This window comes from Polistes canadensis, unplaced genomic scaffold, assembly GCF_001313835.1.
Source record: "Polistes canadensis isolate GaletaPanama2010 unplaced genomic scaffold, ASM131383v1 scaffold_55, whole genome shotgun sequence".
Taxonomy (NCBI): Eukaryota; Metazoa; Arthropoda; class Insecta; order Hymenoptera; family Vespidae; genus Polistes; species Polistes canadensis.
This window is the reverse complement of record NW_014569602.1, coordinates 115,207-130,497: the sequence shown is the minus strand read 5'-3', so window position 1 is coordinate 130,497 and position 15,291 is coordinate 115,207. Positions and strand designations below refer to the sequence as shown.

Here is a 15,291-nt window from a genome sequence, read left to right as displayed (position 1 = left end):
ACGAAATAGAGCTGAATATACAGATTTGCACCGTTCAATGGTTCACAAACGTTTCTGCGTATCTTATCACTAGAACTGTCGGATTACCGTGTGACCGTGAATAAAAAAGATTTCCCTGCCTCTTTTTCCTTCTTCTCCTCCTCCTCCTCCTCCCCCGTTTTTTTTCATCAAACAAATTTTAGATTGGAATGTGACGTGTGAAATTCGTTCATAGTCCATGGTATAACGCGTTCTGTAAAAGGGTGGCTTTGCTTTTCCACCCTCGATAGTTTGTTATTAAAGGACCTCGATGGCTGACAAGATACACGATATGCCGTACGAGGAGAGATAAAAAGCAAAAAAAAGAGATAGCGGGTAGGTGGGGTAGCTGGTGGGGGATGGGGAGTGTGGGTTCAGATCGAAACGTAGAACATCGTTGGATAGGATAGTTTTTTTCTTTATCTCTCTCTCTTTCTCTCTCTCACTCTGATTCGATACAGAACCGTCGATATTTTTCATGGATTTATTGCCCGTTTCGTGTATGTAAATCTGCCGGTACAATTTACCGAAAAGTCGAGTGAGCAAAAATAAAAAAGAAAAAGGAAAACAACCAACAGAGAGAGAAAGAGAGAATCGTGTTTCGTCAGCGACATTCGAGATAACTGGAATACTGACAACTAGAATTTTCTCTTTCTCTTTTCCTATTCATTTTGTTGTCTTCTTCTTTCCAAACACACATTTCGCAGACTTTTTGAGAGATAAAAGAGTAGGTGTATCGGGGGTCGCATTGCATCCGAATTTCTCTCTTGAACTAGTATATCCTCCGATCATAAATTAGTAAAACGATAAAATGAGAGAGAAAGAGAGAGAGAGAGAGATAAATAAAGAACGAGAGATATAGCATCAGGTATTTGGTACGAGATCGTCTATGGTACATATCAACGAGCCGAGCAAAAATAAATTTCTAAACTCGTGGAAGTCTTTCGAGACGGAGCTCTTTTGAAATAATAATAAAATGTCCCTTTCTCTCTCTCTCTCTCTCTCTCTCTCTCTCTTTTTCTCATTTTCTTTCTCTCTATTTCTTACAAGATCCATTATTTCTATTCTATTTTGTTTTATTATAAAACTTTATCGTACCTTCGACGACACATTCCTACTTGGAGCATGTATATTAACGCGTTAAAACGTTGGAACGGGTAAGTAGAATAGCTCGAGGAAATTCAACTCTTCGAGGAAAGTTCCACACTTCTCGTCGTCTCTTTCGTGCATCACTTTAACATCCCCTACCCACTTTACCATCTCCACTCTCCAGTCCCGAGAGTCGAATCGCAGGAACGCCTTTTGTGCATCGAGTTCGACGCAAGAACGAAGAAGGATCAAGGAAATGTAGGAAGATGTAGGTAGGATGAGGGTTGGTAGCGGGGAACAGACGGGGGAACCGACTGTGTTCTCTCAAGCGAACGAATGTAAAATCTGTATCTTCTCCCTTTCTGGCCGAGAAGGGAAAATGTTCCTGTGTCGAGAGAGGAAAAGAGAGTGAGAGAGAGAGAGAGAGAAGGAAAGCCCGGAGCTCCGTTTTCCCGCGCGTTATCAGGGCGGAGAACCTCAAAAGAGCTAATATATCTCGAGGGAGACAATTGGCCCGCGTCTCCACCGTTAACGGAAAGATAGGAAGAGAAAACCTTCCAGGAATTTTAGCCCCTTCCAAACCCACATCATCCCTCTGCCCTTGTCGCAGCTCATCTTATATCCTCTACGTATGGATATAATCACGTGCTTTAATATTTGATGTTGCTCTAATGAAGAACGATAATCGTGTCGCGTTTTACTTCATACGGTATTAGGGAAAGAAGGTGGTTTTTTTCTCTGTTTCTTTTTTTCTTTTTGTCGTTTTATTTTTTCCGAAGGAAACGTTACTGCAATAGAGGGAGTGTATGGGGGGAGAGGGATCTGATTGTTGTTCGCAAAATGAAAGTATAAGGCGGATCAATTCTAAAGGGACAGACACGAGCTACTCGTGTAAAAACGTGAAAAGATTTAAGTCTCGAAATGGGGCGGGAAGGGGGAAGAAAAAACGTGCTTCTTACTTTATCTTTCGTCTTGCTGAAGCCGTGGGAGAACAGGCAGATCCCAAGGAACCGATTGGAATAGTCGTGCAATAAAATGTCGGATGGCGTGCCAAGCGACCGACAGATCACCGGGTCTTATTGAAAGGATATTTCATTCGGACGAGTTTTCTATCCAGCTTATCCGACGAATTTCTCGCAGGGTTCAAGCAAAGATCCTACTTCCTTCCTTTTCTACCCTCAATCGAGCACTACCTCTTTCGAGCTTTTTTTTTTTTTTACTTTTTTACTTCTCGTGGAAGAGAAAACGAGCTCGTGAGACTGCGTTAGCAATTTTTCCTCTTCTTATTTGAATAACAAATTAAATTGAAATTCATGCTGTTAAAACTCCTTTTTTACATATATAGAGAGTAATTTAAACCCATCGCGATAGATTAACAGCGAATAATTTTATATGTTCTTCTTCTTGATCGAAAAAAGGAAAGAAAAGTTGTGCAGAAACACTTACTGTGATTCCTGGACTCTAGCTTTGCTATTGCGAATGTACAAAGCACTGGCGACACTGCCGACGACTAGTATCAAAGCACAGGCACAAGTGGCAGCAACGTAGAGTGCACCAGCACCGTTCACCAAAGGACCAGGCTCCAAACGTACCGACTCGTTACGAGGGGGGGTCTCGACTCCTAAAAAAATATCACCAATTTTGAGTATCCTCGTAAATCTTCTTTATGGTTTCGTGGAATCCAATCGTATTTCATGAATAAAGATTCGATTCTCGAATCGGTTCATTTAATCGTCTTGTTTAAAACATTAATATTAAGTTTTTTTTACCTTTATACTATAAAAAGGTTAACAATATTTATGTAAAACAATTGCCAAAGATTTTTCTTATTTTTGTATATACCTACCAATACATAATTATGTATATTATATACAAGGAACGATTTTACATGCTCGCATGTTTTTCCATATGATATTTCACAAGCGATGTATCATATTAATAATTTCATTTCCATTTCGTTAAGTCCTCATTCCTCATTTATATCCCAAAATTCGTCATACTGCAGAAGCGCTAGCAACGATGCTTTTTACGCGATCAACGAGTTCTTCCAATTCATTGGCTCACGCATGCTTCGTTATCGAGTCCAATTTGCTCTCCGATGCATTATATATCGAATTTCATATTATTATATTTATTATATTTCTCTCTGAGATAATGATATCGTGTAAACAGGATTTTAACATTGCTATAAATTATTCTGTTTTCATGCAAATTTATTAGCTACCCTTTTTTTTTTTTTAATAATAATGTCACGAGAGAGTAGAAAGAAAAATTAACTCGTCCAATCAAATTAAAAATATTCATATATTATAAAAATTGAAAGGATATATTTTATAATTAACAAAAAAAGGAAACAAATATACGACCAAGTATTTTTCTAGATAATATACATAACTTTATTACAAAACAATTCGTGCAGAATAAAGATATTATTATCTTGCAAAAAAGGTTTTCCCTCATTCATTTTATCGTCACAAAATTATTATTCTACTTTTAATACGTTAGTTCGTTTCGACAAAGAATTAACGACAAATGGAAATTATTACAAAAGTTATTCCGAACGACGCGTCGTTAAAAATAAAATCGTTGAAGTTAGAAAAAAAAGAAAAACCAAAAATGGAAAAAAAGAAATTTGCGTTTTCTTTGTCAGTGACAGGCTTTTATTATCGGTCAAATAGAAAGTACGTAGAGAAAAGCGTGAAAACGTTATTAAATCGAGGAAATGATTTCGACGGGACGGATTTCTCGACGATCGAAACTTCGTCGATAGATCGGACGGCGAGTCCCTTCAATCGAAAGAGTCGCCTCGATTTCAACGTAGAAGCAGTTTCCGTTCGTTTCTTCACCTCCCCTACCTTCCCCCCTCTCCATCAACCGTTCGCCGATCGATAACACACACCATTCTAACATATAACACACGTATGTACATACATATGTACGTTTATACGTAGGACGTATCACGACCCATGTCCATCCAAAGCCAACGGGCTAGCAGCAGCTTCGACGAACCATGGAAAGTACTCAAAGAGATCTCTTTGATCTCATCTCACGAAGCCCGAACAGCCAAATGACGAGTTTTTTTAGTTCTTTTTTTTACCGCCTACAGCCACCCCCAAAATCGATCCAACATTCCTAAACAATTGTCTTCTTAATTCTTTTTCTTTTTAATATTATTTTCATGCTTTTTACGTCAGATCTCGTTTTTTCTTCATCATAATATTATGTACTTTCACAAGCATTTATCTTCTTATCTTTAATTTATTAGATTCTCTACGAAGACATTTTTTTCTTCGAAGAAAACGAAGAATCAAGACGGCAAGATTAGTTTCTTGGACGAAGCCACGGATCTTTTTCTCTCTCTCTTTCTCTTTGAGAAGAGGAATCATTTTTTCTTGTTCACAGAAATTTTCGTTTAATGTTCCAACCTTCTGGTGTAATATATACTTCGAGTTACTTTATAAATCTAGACCTTTCCGCACCAATGAAGGAAAAAAGCAAAAGTCATTTCCCTGTGGTTGCGTATCAAAATGAATAAATATGGTTACAGTTACAGTTGAAAAAGAAGAAGAAAAAGAAAGAAAGATATTTAACATTTGTTCTGTTTTAAAAAGTCGAATGGAAATGACATTCTTTTCTCGTAGAGAGAATTTGAATCACGCGAGAAATGAAATACACTACGAGCGTAATTTTATCCTTAATGAAAACCTCGAGCCTCATTTTACATCTTATATTTATCGCGGTTTCTTTATCTACCTTGGCTTTAATATAATAGATAAAACATTTGCCTACTTTTTTACGTACGGAGATACACGTGTTACTATTAATAATAATTAAATAAATAACTATGTAAAAGAACATTAAATTCAATTAACGATCATTAAAAGATAATATCTGAAATCCTTGGAAAATGTTTAAACTTGCCCGTATCTCGTTCTGAAATTTCACAAAGGAATAAGTTTTTCACAAGTAGAACAAGAAAAATCATTGAAAGCTGAGCTAGGCCTTTTAATCAAATTTTGGAGTAAGGTGTTATTAGGTAGTATCAAACAGACATTAAACGAGATTTAGGGTAACACAAAATGAAGTCTCTTTGGAATTAATGGTATGGCCTTTCAACTGAATTACTATCCAAGATTCGAGCCAAAATCGTCCTTCTCCTAAACCACGAATTTAATTCTTGCGAGATTCCCACACGAATACTTCTTATTACCAATTAATATATAAAAAGAAAAGTCTCTTTCTTCTTCATTGTCATAGTCTTCCATCTGCAAGTAAACGACTTTTCGACACGCAATATAGAAAATGAATAAGATCGTTTAATAATTGAAATACGTTTGATGTCACGAATTGAAAATAGAATAATTACAATAAAATAGAAATTTGGATATCGTTTTATGTTGACAAGGGAAAATAATAAAAAATAAAAAGACACCTTTTCTTTTTTGTATAAAACGATAAAACTACAAATCTGTTCTTGTTCGATCAGCAGGGAAGAGAGGAGAAGAAAAGAGATGAGCTACCACAACCCATCGAGGATTCCCACTACTTTCTGTCTCTCTCACTCTCTTTCGCTTTCTCTTTCAGTACGAGACTCGTTTACTTTCGAGTGGTCTCGAGGCTTCAGTTCGGATTGCCGCAGGATATCTTCGATAGCAACGAACGCGACGACGCCCTTCGACCTCCCTTTCCTTCGCCCTTCGGTCCTTCGTCCGAGAGAAAAAGAAAGAAAAAAAAGAGGAAGTCGTGATTCCGTATTGGGGATCGACAAAGGAGAATATCTTTCTGCTTTTCGCGCGTTACCTCGGAAAAATAAGACAAATATATATCGATGAGGTTTTCTCTCTTCAAATATCCCCCCTCCCCCCCCACACTTTTCTGTCCTTGTTCAAGGACTATATACCCTGACCTTTCTCCTCCCCTCTTTCTCTTTATTAAATACACCGATCCCCGTTCCTCGAGATCGAATTTTCTTGGGCGAATTGCTTTCCGTTGTAACTTTGCTTCGCTTCATTCGGTAACTGGATCTGAATTCTCGTTTGCCGATCTGTTTTTTTTTTTTTTTCTTATTATTCTCCCCTCAGCCCTTTTCTTTCATGGAAATCCTTCCTATCGTTTCTTATGACGTATGTCATCATTTTTCTTTCATCTTTCGGTAGTCCGATATGGTAAACACGTGCACGTTTCTATCGTGGATGAGAATATTTGAAAAATAGGGAGAACAAAATGTAATGAAATAATAAGAAGGAAAGAAACGAAAGGAAAATATAATAAAATAGTATAGTATTGGTTGAACTGAATGCGACGAAGTCTACGACTCATACTCTTCGATTTTCGTACCAGTGAACCGACGTTTCATTGACAGCCGAGGTTGAAATTTATGTGTCACGCGTCGAGTTGCATCCATCACCGTACCTGAGACCATTAATTTTTTCGCGAAAAATATATCAGTCGTATCGACGGAACAGGAAAAGAGATCGTACCGTTGCTTGCGTGTTTTTGCCAACAGAGATCGATGATTGTGCCGGGGTTTGTCGCGTTTGTCGTTTATATATATATATATATATTTGCCTTTTGTGAATTCATATATAACCTCATTATTTTCTCAAACTATCTATTTTGGTGTATAATCAAATTCCTTTTATATGCTTTCCCAAAAATTCCTTGTTATTTGAGGTAAAACCTAGAGTTTCCAGGATTTACCTGAATTGTACATAATTTAATGCTCGTTAAATTATAAACGTATAAACATATATATTATATTGCAGATTTGTTTCAGGCATTGTATAGGATTTCCAGAAGGTTTCGGTCAATCTATATAAAATATGCTTCAGTTGGCTATGTTTAGGGGTTAGGGGGATTTACAAATTTTCATGGTTTGTTTCACTTACAATAGTTCGAGATCGTTTCCCCCTCGGCCGTGCTCTAAACGATTTCATACTCGGTCTTCTTCAAAACTTATTTACGACAAATTGTAATAATGTATTATACAATATTGTATATTTCAAAATTCCTATTAATATTTAATTACCCTATATGACCAAAATGTAATTTATTAAATATATTGATGCAAATAATAAACATTGATTATTCAATTTAATTGCAAGTATTGTAGAATAAATGAAAAAGAGATAGATAAAGTAGATAATGGGATAAAAAATGAAAAAGAAAAGTATCGAATTCCTCGACATCGAAATATGATATATATATATAAAATAACGTGAGAATATTGCAAATGAAATAACTTTGCTGAGTAAAATGATATTTTTAGGAGCTCGGTCATCCGTGTAACGAGTTTAATCGGCACGAACAAAGCGGGAAAAGCATCGAAGCTGAGCATTGAGCTTGTATGCCTCCGTGAACGTCCCTACGAGAGTCCCTACGAGAGTCCCTAGGTGTATCCCTACGAGCGGCAAGCGAGTGTACGTACGTATGTACGAAATTCTTGTTTGATAAATCATGTATCGCCATTGTCGGTGGCCGCAGGCTACACAAAGGGTCGTAAATCGCACGTATAGAGTTTGAGCGTTTAAAAGGGATGGTTCCTGTCCATGTTTGTATGTTGTGTATGTGTGGTATAGAGGCGTTGCGTGTGCGAGACGAGGCACATCGGCGTGTGTTTTTAACGTGACACATTCGAAATTCCGTAACGAAGGCATTCCGTGAACTCGTCCAGCAGCACGCTAATTAAATTCGCGATTACATAAACGAAGTAATTATCGAGTGGCACACGTATACGCTAGAGACAAAGGTACTTTGCGTGAAAGCTCGTCCGTTGAACGCACGAAACGCGCCACGAGTCGTTTGCATTTGGAAAATAACGGAAACACTAGCGAAAGCAAAAGCGAAAATGACTATTTCAACGGGTAAAATATTTGCCGAACATTCGGGACTATAGTTGGACTAATTTAGATAATGTTGTATCGTCTCGTATATTATAAATATCATATACAAATTAGGTATATATGGATATGTCAATTCTATGGGTACTCGCTATTTATTATATATTGTAAAATGGTTCTTAATGATCCGACTCACCTTTCAAACAGATTTTGTTCCTCTTGAAGACGAGTATGGTGTCGTTGTACTTGGTACCAGGAGGAGCGGTGACGTTCAGCCTGAGGGCCAAAGGAATTTCGGCACTAACGAGACCGGAACAAGGAAGTCTGATCCTGAAGACTTGTAGGACGGTGGGGACCTCGCCTTTGGCCGACACGTTCACCCTCGGAGATAGTAAAGCCATTTTACCCGAAGCTGCACCCGCTACTCTCACCACGTCGTAATCTAACTCCATAGAATACGGTAACTGAAAGCAAATTTTGTTTTCGTCAACAAATGATTTTCAAATGTTCGTTATATTTTAAACACGGTATATTTTTGTAAAAAGTCGAAATTTAAAATATATAAAAAGTAACGATAGTTCGTACGAACTTAGATGCGAACTGTGCAAGTAAATTCTATCTTGGCATCATTTTCGTTGAACAGTCCCTTAATCCGAGACTCGTTCTGCGAATATATGTAGATGCAATGTAAACACGTTACAAGAACGTACATTATGCGTGGATAGAAATGTAATCGCGGATTCATTCAGCACTCGAATCGATGTATTTACATACCAATCAATGCTACATCGGAAATGTCTCAATAAACGGATCGAGTTAGTACATGTGGGAAATGAACAGATTATACCTGGAATACATACATTACAATTTATTAAGCATACGTAGCTTCGTTGTTTGAAATATTCATATTTTCCTTTTTACAAATATATCGCATAAATCTAAGGTAGGTTCACGCAAAATCATGGTGATTGGTCCGTTCGCAATTAGTCTAATCTCGGTCGAGGACGATCGTTGAAAAACGTTCGAGTAAAAAAGCGACGCCCTGTTTCCTATTGCCTCCTGGGTATCTGCTCCTCCCCGCGCCCCCTCGCATAGGTCGAGGCGCAAGGCGCAATTTGCCGGAGCACGTATACGCGTCCGACCGATCTGTAGGAAAAAGGAGGGGCATGCTCGAGAGAATCGGTAAAGAATAGTGTGTTTAGGCACGCCACAAGTTTTACGAGGCAACATAAATAACGCGGTTAGTGCTTCGTGATGCAGTGTCAACGTAGGCCCCTTCCCCCCCGAGTCCGTTAGTTGCGGGAGGGTAAACTGTAGAAGGGGTAAGCACCCCCGAGACAAACTCGTGCACGAGACTATCGTAATCTGTGCGATCGTCGCGCCAGGGGGTAACTCGATGGCGTGACACCTGCCTATCGCGTTTGCTTCTCATCCCTCGAGATCCCCAACAATCCTCTTAATTTTTTTTTCATCTTTTTATTTCAATTGTTAACTCACTAATGCTTTGCGTAGAATTATATAATCTATAGATTAATCTGTTCGTAATATACGTATTTTACCTACGAGTATACCAATACGAGTATAGTACGTTCCTACGCGTACTTTTTATCGGACATCAATGCTTTCCCCCATTTTTCAAACGAAAAATCAATATTTTTCTTTCGCAAAACAAACACGTTACCGTTTATCCCATTTTCATATCCAATAACCGGGAAGAATCTAACTTAACGATAGAAAATCAGTTTCCCCTTTACTCTAAGACTTTATTCGTATTCTAGAAAGAATTCAGTTATTCAAATGTCCCTGCTTCAACGGATCATTCCGTTATTGCTCTAATATTATATAGATGAAGAAGGATGTTTCTACGAGGTTCTTACGAGAGATATCACGAGGATCAAAGTCCTTTCGGTTTGAGAAAAAGGAAATATGCGTCTGACCGAGTGTAAAAGATGAGAAATTCTTTTCTCGTTTCAATATCTCTCACTTTCTCTCTCTCTCTCTCTCTCTCTCTCTCTCTCTCTCCTTTCTCTATTTTACGATGTTCAAACGCGCCGTTCTCGGATTAGCCGATGATATACGGTTATCGTAGCGAACGATCCATTCTCGTGAATGAAGAAAGACGGCAAAAAGAAGAATGAATCGTTCGGGTTCACTGGCTTTATCGAAATGCTAAGTATAATGTTTTATACAGCAGCCATTCCCCTTGCATCGATGGCGGTGGTTCCGCGTGTTCTTGAAAATCGCGATTAACCGCTCGAGCATCGAACAAGACGTCCGTTCAATCTCGCGATTAACTCGATGTCGAAAGTGGAAGAGAAGGAGGAGGGAGGGAGGGCTGGGGGTTGAATTTTCGATCCCCGACTAGTTGGAAGAAAGGATGGGGGAGAGGTTTAGAGTAAGAACGAGGCGATTCGGTTACTCTACAGCGATTTCTCAACGCTGCCAGGCGTTTACTTAATATCCACTCTCGGATCCTCATAATAACGTAAAAATGTTTACTTAAGCTGCTTCTGCTTTCGTCCGACCCTAGCGAACTCATTTACTCGCACAACCTCGTCGTAACTTTGTTGAATCTTCCTTTCAGTCTTGTCCAGTTCGTTTATCGTGTCTTAATATAACGAATTAATCATGCAATTTGGATATAATTATATAATTTTTAATACCTAAAAAATACTTAAAATATTGTCTAAAAATAAATGGCTAGACGATTGTTACTTTATTTTGAGTAGAACAATCAAATCGTTCAATGAGATGGAAGAAAGGGAGACAACAAAAATAACAAAAAAGAGAAACGGTGGATGTAGTTGTAGGTGATTGGGGACTAAAAGAGTAATCGCAGTATCGCCATTGTTATGGTCGATGAAAAGGAAGTCGTATAGAGACGACGCTCGTCGTGTAAACGTGGAATACAGGAAGGAAACGAGTGTGGCTTTGGAAGTCTCTGAAAGACGATTTATCACGAAATTATGCGAACTACTTCGCGTTATTATCCCTGCGCGTTGCCTCGTTTGGACTCGATCCTGCCCGAAGGGTTGTCGAAATTTTCAAGGGAAACGAGTCGCACAAGATTTATCTCGAAATTATACTTCGCTGCCGTCTCGTTTCCACTTCACTTTCATTTCACGTTTTCTTGTCATTATTGTCGAAGGTACGCCTTTCCTCGTTGCATCTCACATTTCTCTACCTATCTATCTATCTAGTTGAAAAAACAAAGAAGAAAAAAATTGTGTGAAACACGATTGGAAAAAGGAGAAGTTGGCGTGGCCTTATCTAAAGTTACACCCTCTCTTTCTTCTTTTATCTTTCTCGCAATAATGAAATACCATCGATCCTTTTTCCCACGTTTGCACCCATGTCGAGTCTAAAGTTACGGACTTTCGATGAAACGATTGCTATGGAGCTTCGTTGGCACCCTCCTTCCAACCATACTCAATCCCGTTCAGTTGGACATTCTATATTGGATGCACTAGAAATTAAAGGGAAGTCTTTGACGGAAACGAAAAGGGCAAGAGCACTCATCGTTCCTAACATTCTTCTCTTCTTTATCCGATCCATAGGAAAAGCTAAACTTGGTCAATCGGAAGAAGATACGTCGTTGTCGTCAGTGAAAATGCTATTTTTTTCTTTTCAAAAACGCAATGAACGTGTCAATCGTCTTTGTTCTTTTACCAATGCATAGAACAAGATCGTTGAAAAGAATTGTCTTTTCTTTTTCTTTTACTTCCTTCTCAAATGTTTTAATAATTATGTACGATATTATAATAAAATCGATATTAAAACAAATAAATTTGTAGGCTATATAAACGTTGAATATTAATTGAAGGTGCGATCTAACGAAATTTGAGAGCCTCTGTCTGAATATATTTTCGTAATATATACATTTCTTTTCTTTCTTCTTCCTTGTCCTCTTTATTTTACTTTCATGTAGTAAGTATACATGTCATAAGATTATATGACTTAAAATGAATAGAAATAAATATCGTCGAACGAAAACGGTGTGGCGTCATCGATCATAGCTGCCTTAGGCGTAGTAAAACCATTTCTAACGTGAGTGTTCGCGTCTATCATATTTTTCCGACGCGAGATCGTCTTATCACAAGAACGTCTTAACGCGAGCGTGATCTTACCTCATAAGGCTGAAGAAATTAAAAAAAAACGCTCACTCTTCCGAGAAAAGAAATAGAATAGAAAGAAAACCAAATTTTATTACAAGATCTTTATTAAGAAACAAATCTTTCGATAAGAATGATCGATATTAATAATTTTTCCTCTGCTTTGAAAAGTTAATTGTTTAAATTTGTTTTCTATTCGAAAGTATAGAAAATTTCTAATAAAATAATTATTTTACGATTATATAGGGGTTCGAAGCCGAAAAAAAGAAAACAAAATGAAAGTTTAGATAATCCGTTTGTTGCAGATTCGTCTTCTTTCTGATATTTTATTAAAAATCATAAAGCTCTTGTCAGAATCGAAACGATCGATTCGAAGACGTTATCGGTTTCCAGTTGACTAGACGATAGAGTGCACGGTGGTCCTAGCGCTTTTCCAGCATGTTTCCGCCTGTTCGTATGATCCGGTCGAAGTTCGATAGGACAATACCCGGAAGGGAGAGAAAGTTCTCAGTCAGCGTCGAACATGAGAAATCGAAGCATCGTTCGAACAGAGATAGCTAACCGAAACCTGGACCAAAGCGACAGCCTGCTTATCGCAAATGGAATCGTTAGCTCTGTGGCTTTGCAATAAACCTCCTACGGTTCTCGAGAAATTGATCGAAAATGATACAACAAATTTTTCCTTTTCTTTTAATACATTTTCATATATAATAAATTGCTTACATTAGAAAATACTTAATATTATTACTTCAAAAACTCTATCTATAAGAGAAAAAGAGAGAGAGAGAAAGGAATACGAATATACACTGAGTTACTTTTAGATCTAAAATAGTTAACTAATTTTAAGGTTACTTCAGGCTCAATAAATATGTGAAGAGTGCCTTTTAACAGTGGAATCTACGACACTTGCCTGATGGGCTTTGGTAGAGAATTCTGAGAGTAAAAGCAAAGAGAGAGAGAGAGAGAGATAGAGTTAAATAGTGTCGCGTGTAAAGGACAGTAAATCATTTGGATGCATATGTATGGAAGCAAAGAGGCACTAAGTGGGAGAGAGATAGGCAAGTCTAAACAGAAGCGTAGTGTAGATGAAACTAGGAGAGCCGAGACTTTGCATATCCACATGCGCGTTTGCACATATACGTCTCCCTCTCTCTCTCTCTCTCTCTCTCTCTCTCTCTCTCTCTCTTTCTCCCCGTTATCTCTTTATATCTCTATCTCTGTCAACGTAGGCTCTGCCTGGAACCTAGAGGGTATATCGCGTTAACACCGAGGGTAGAAACAACTCTTATACGACCCTCTCCGATTCTCTCACAGTCCGTGAAGTACAGTCGAGCTAATAATTAGAACCACGCTCGTTAAATTGTCGTTCCCTCTTGCATCTCTCTTTCTCTCTCCCACTCTCTTTCCTTTTAAACGACAAATATTGTTCTCAAATATGGCATTTAGGCTAGACTAAACGAGCTCTTTACCAATTTGACATAAGATCTGAATATGGTTAAAGTTATATATATATATATATTTTTATCGAAATCGTTCAATGTACAATATTTTAACGGGATTACGAAAAGCGTTGTTAATTATTTGATTATTGGTAGCATATTTAGAACGATATTGTATTAACTTTGTAATGGAATGCCGTTTGATCCGCCTATGTGGAGCGCAAAGATATAATAAATTATTATTAAAGGATTTAAGAGAGAGAGAGAGAGAGACAGAAATTTGGTCTCGTCGAATAAGGTACGAGTTATCACCCTCTTCCTCGAATCTATTTGCTTACGACGTAACGACGGTGATGAACGCGATGAAAGGGGTTAGACGAAGCGGACCCAAGATATTCGTTAGAGAAGAAAAGAAAGAGGAGGGAAGCGAGAAAGGGTGCGTGAGCGAAAATGAGATAGTACGAAAAGATGCTTCTAGATTAATTCATCTTCATTCCGGAAGTAACGCTGAGTCGTTTCGACGTAAACGTCAGCCGAGTGGAGAGGAAAATGACAAACGGAAACGATCTCTTCTTATTGTCATTATCTCCCTGCTATTTTCTGTTAACCCATTCACGAACAAATGTCAATTTGCCTCTTAACCCCAACACCATCTATTCTTTTTTTATCTTTACACTAGTTTATTTAGATTTAAATAACGCAATTACGCGCGTAAACAGTGGATTTTTAATCTGTAGACTAAAATTTTGACGATACCAATTTTTTATTGAAATTATCCTTTCGCGTGGATGTGTTTTCTTTTATTTTTTCTATCAAAACTAATTCAAACGACTGTGTTCCGTGTAAATTGTTTTCTGCCAAACAGAATCTTTGGAAAGTTAACTATTTTGTGCTCACATTTTTTGGAATATTTTTTTCTGACGTGACCTACCATAGACGGTACTTTACACTTTAGTCTTTTCATAGTTTTCCGGCAGTAGGTTATAATCGTTTATCTCGTTTCCTCTTCTTCTCACTCTTCCTCTCTCTCTCTCTCTCTCTCTCTCTCTCTCTCTCTCTATCAATCTTTTTCTTTCCCTTTTTCATGATGAAGCTTTTAAAAGCACTCACGATAGGTGCCGAGAAAAAACAATGCACGAGGAAATGAGTTTATAAGAAATAACAAGCTGTGGGCGGACAATGGCGTTCCACAAATAAAACAATTCACCTGGGCTAACTTTGTTGTCCACCATCCCGTGAAAAATTGACGTTACTTTGGCGAGTGAAAAATATTTCCTCTCTCACACTCGCGCGAGCTCTTTGTGTGGCATTTCCTTGTCAATTCATTCACCTCTCTAGGTCGACCGGTATCCATTGTTGTGCGCGGTTTTCGATGGCGGTACGACCACGGAAAAATCGAAATAAAAGAGACTGTTTTGTTCAAATGTTCTAATAGAAAACCAAACCGCGAAGGAAAATTAATTACTAACGTTATGGAAAGACAGAAAGAAGTTTTCTCCGAAAAATCTTCATCGATGATGTTTTTTTCTAAACGTGATCAAGTGCATCGAAATGTAATAATCATTTTTTTTTTTTTTTTAGACGAGTATATTGTTTTAATTCTAACGCTAAGAAATATTTGTTAATTTTCTAACATCGCTTACAATTTGATCATCCAGTTATTTCTGATTACCACTTTCATACTGTCCAAAATGTTGAAATATAGTTTTTAAGTATCTTCGTATATATTCGTTGATACTCTCTTATTCAAATTATTACAAGCCTTTTTTATTTCTAACGTATTTTATAGTTTTA

At 37.7% G+C, this 15,291-nt stretch overlaps 1 protein-coding gene across 3 annotated transcripts in view; it reads right to left on the bottom strand.

Annotated features, from left to right (window-relative positions):
• Nucleotides 1-15,291, bottom strand: part of LOC106785749 (tyrosine-protein kinase Drl-like) — a 61,005-nt gene that overhangs the window by 9,620 nt on the left and 36,094 nt on the right. For all 3 annotated transcript variants that reach the window (XM_014746462.1, XM_014746463.1, XM_014746465.1), the window contains 2 exons: nucleotides 8,143-8,410; nucleotides 2,554-2,728 (listed from right to left, as the gene is read on the bottom strand). In XM_014746462.1, coding sequence (XP_014601948.1) covers nucleotides 2,554-2,728; nucleotides 8,143-8,410 — 443 coding nt within the window. The remainder of the gene's footprint in view (nucleotides 1-2,553; nucleotides 2,729-8,142; nucleotides 8,411-15,291) is intronic.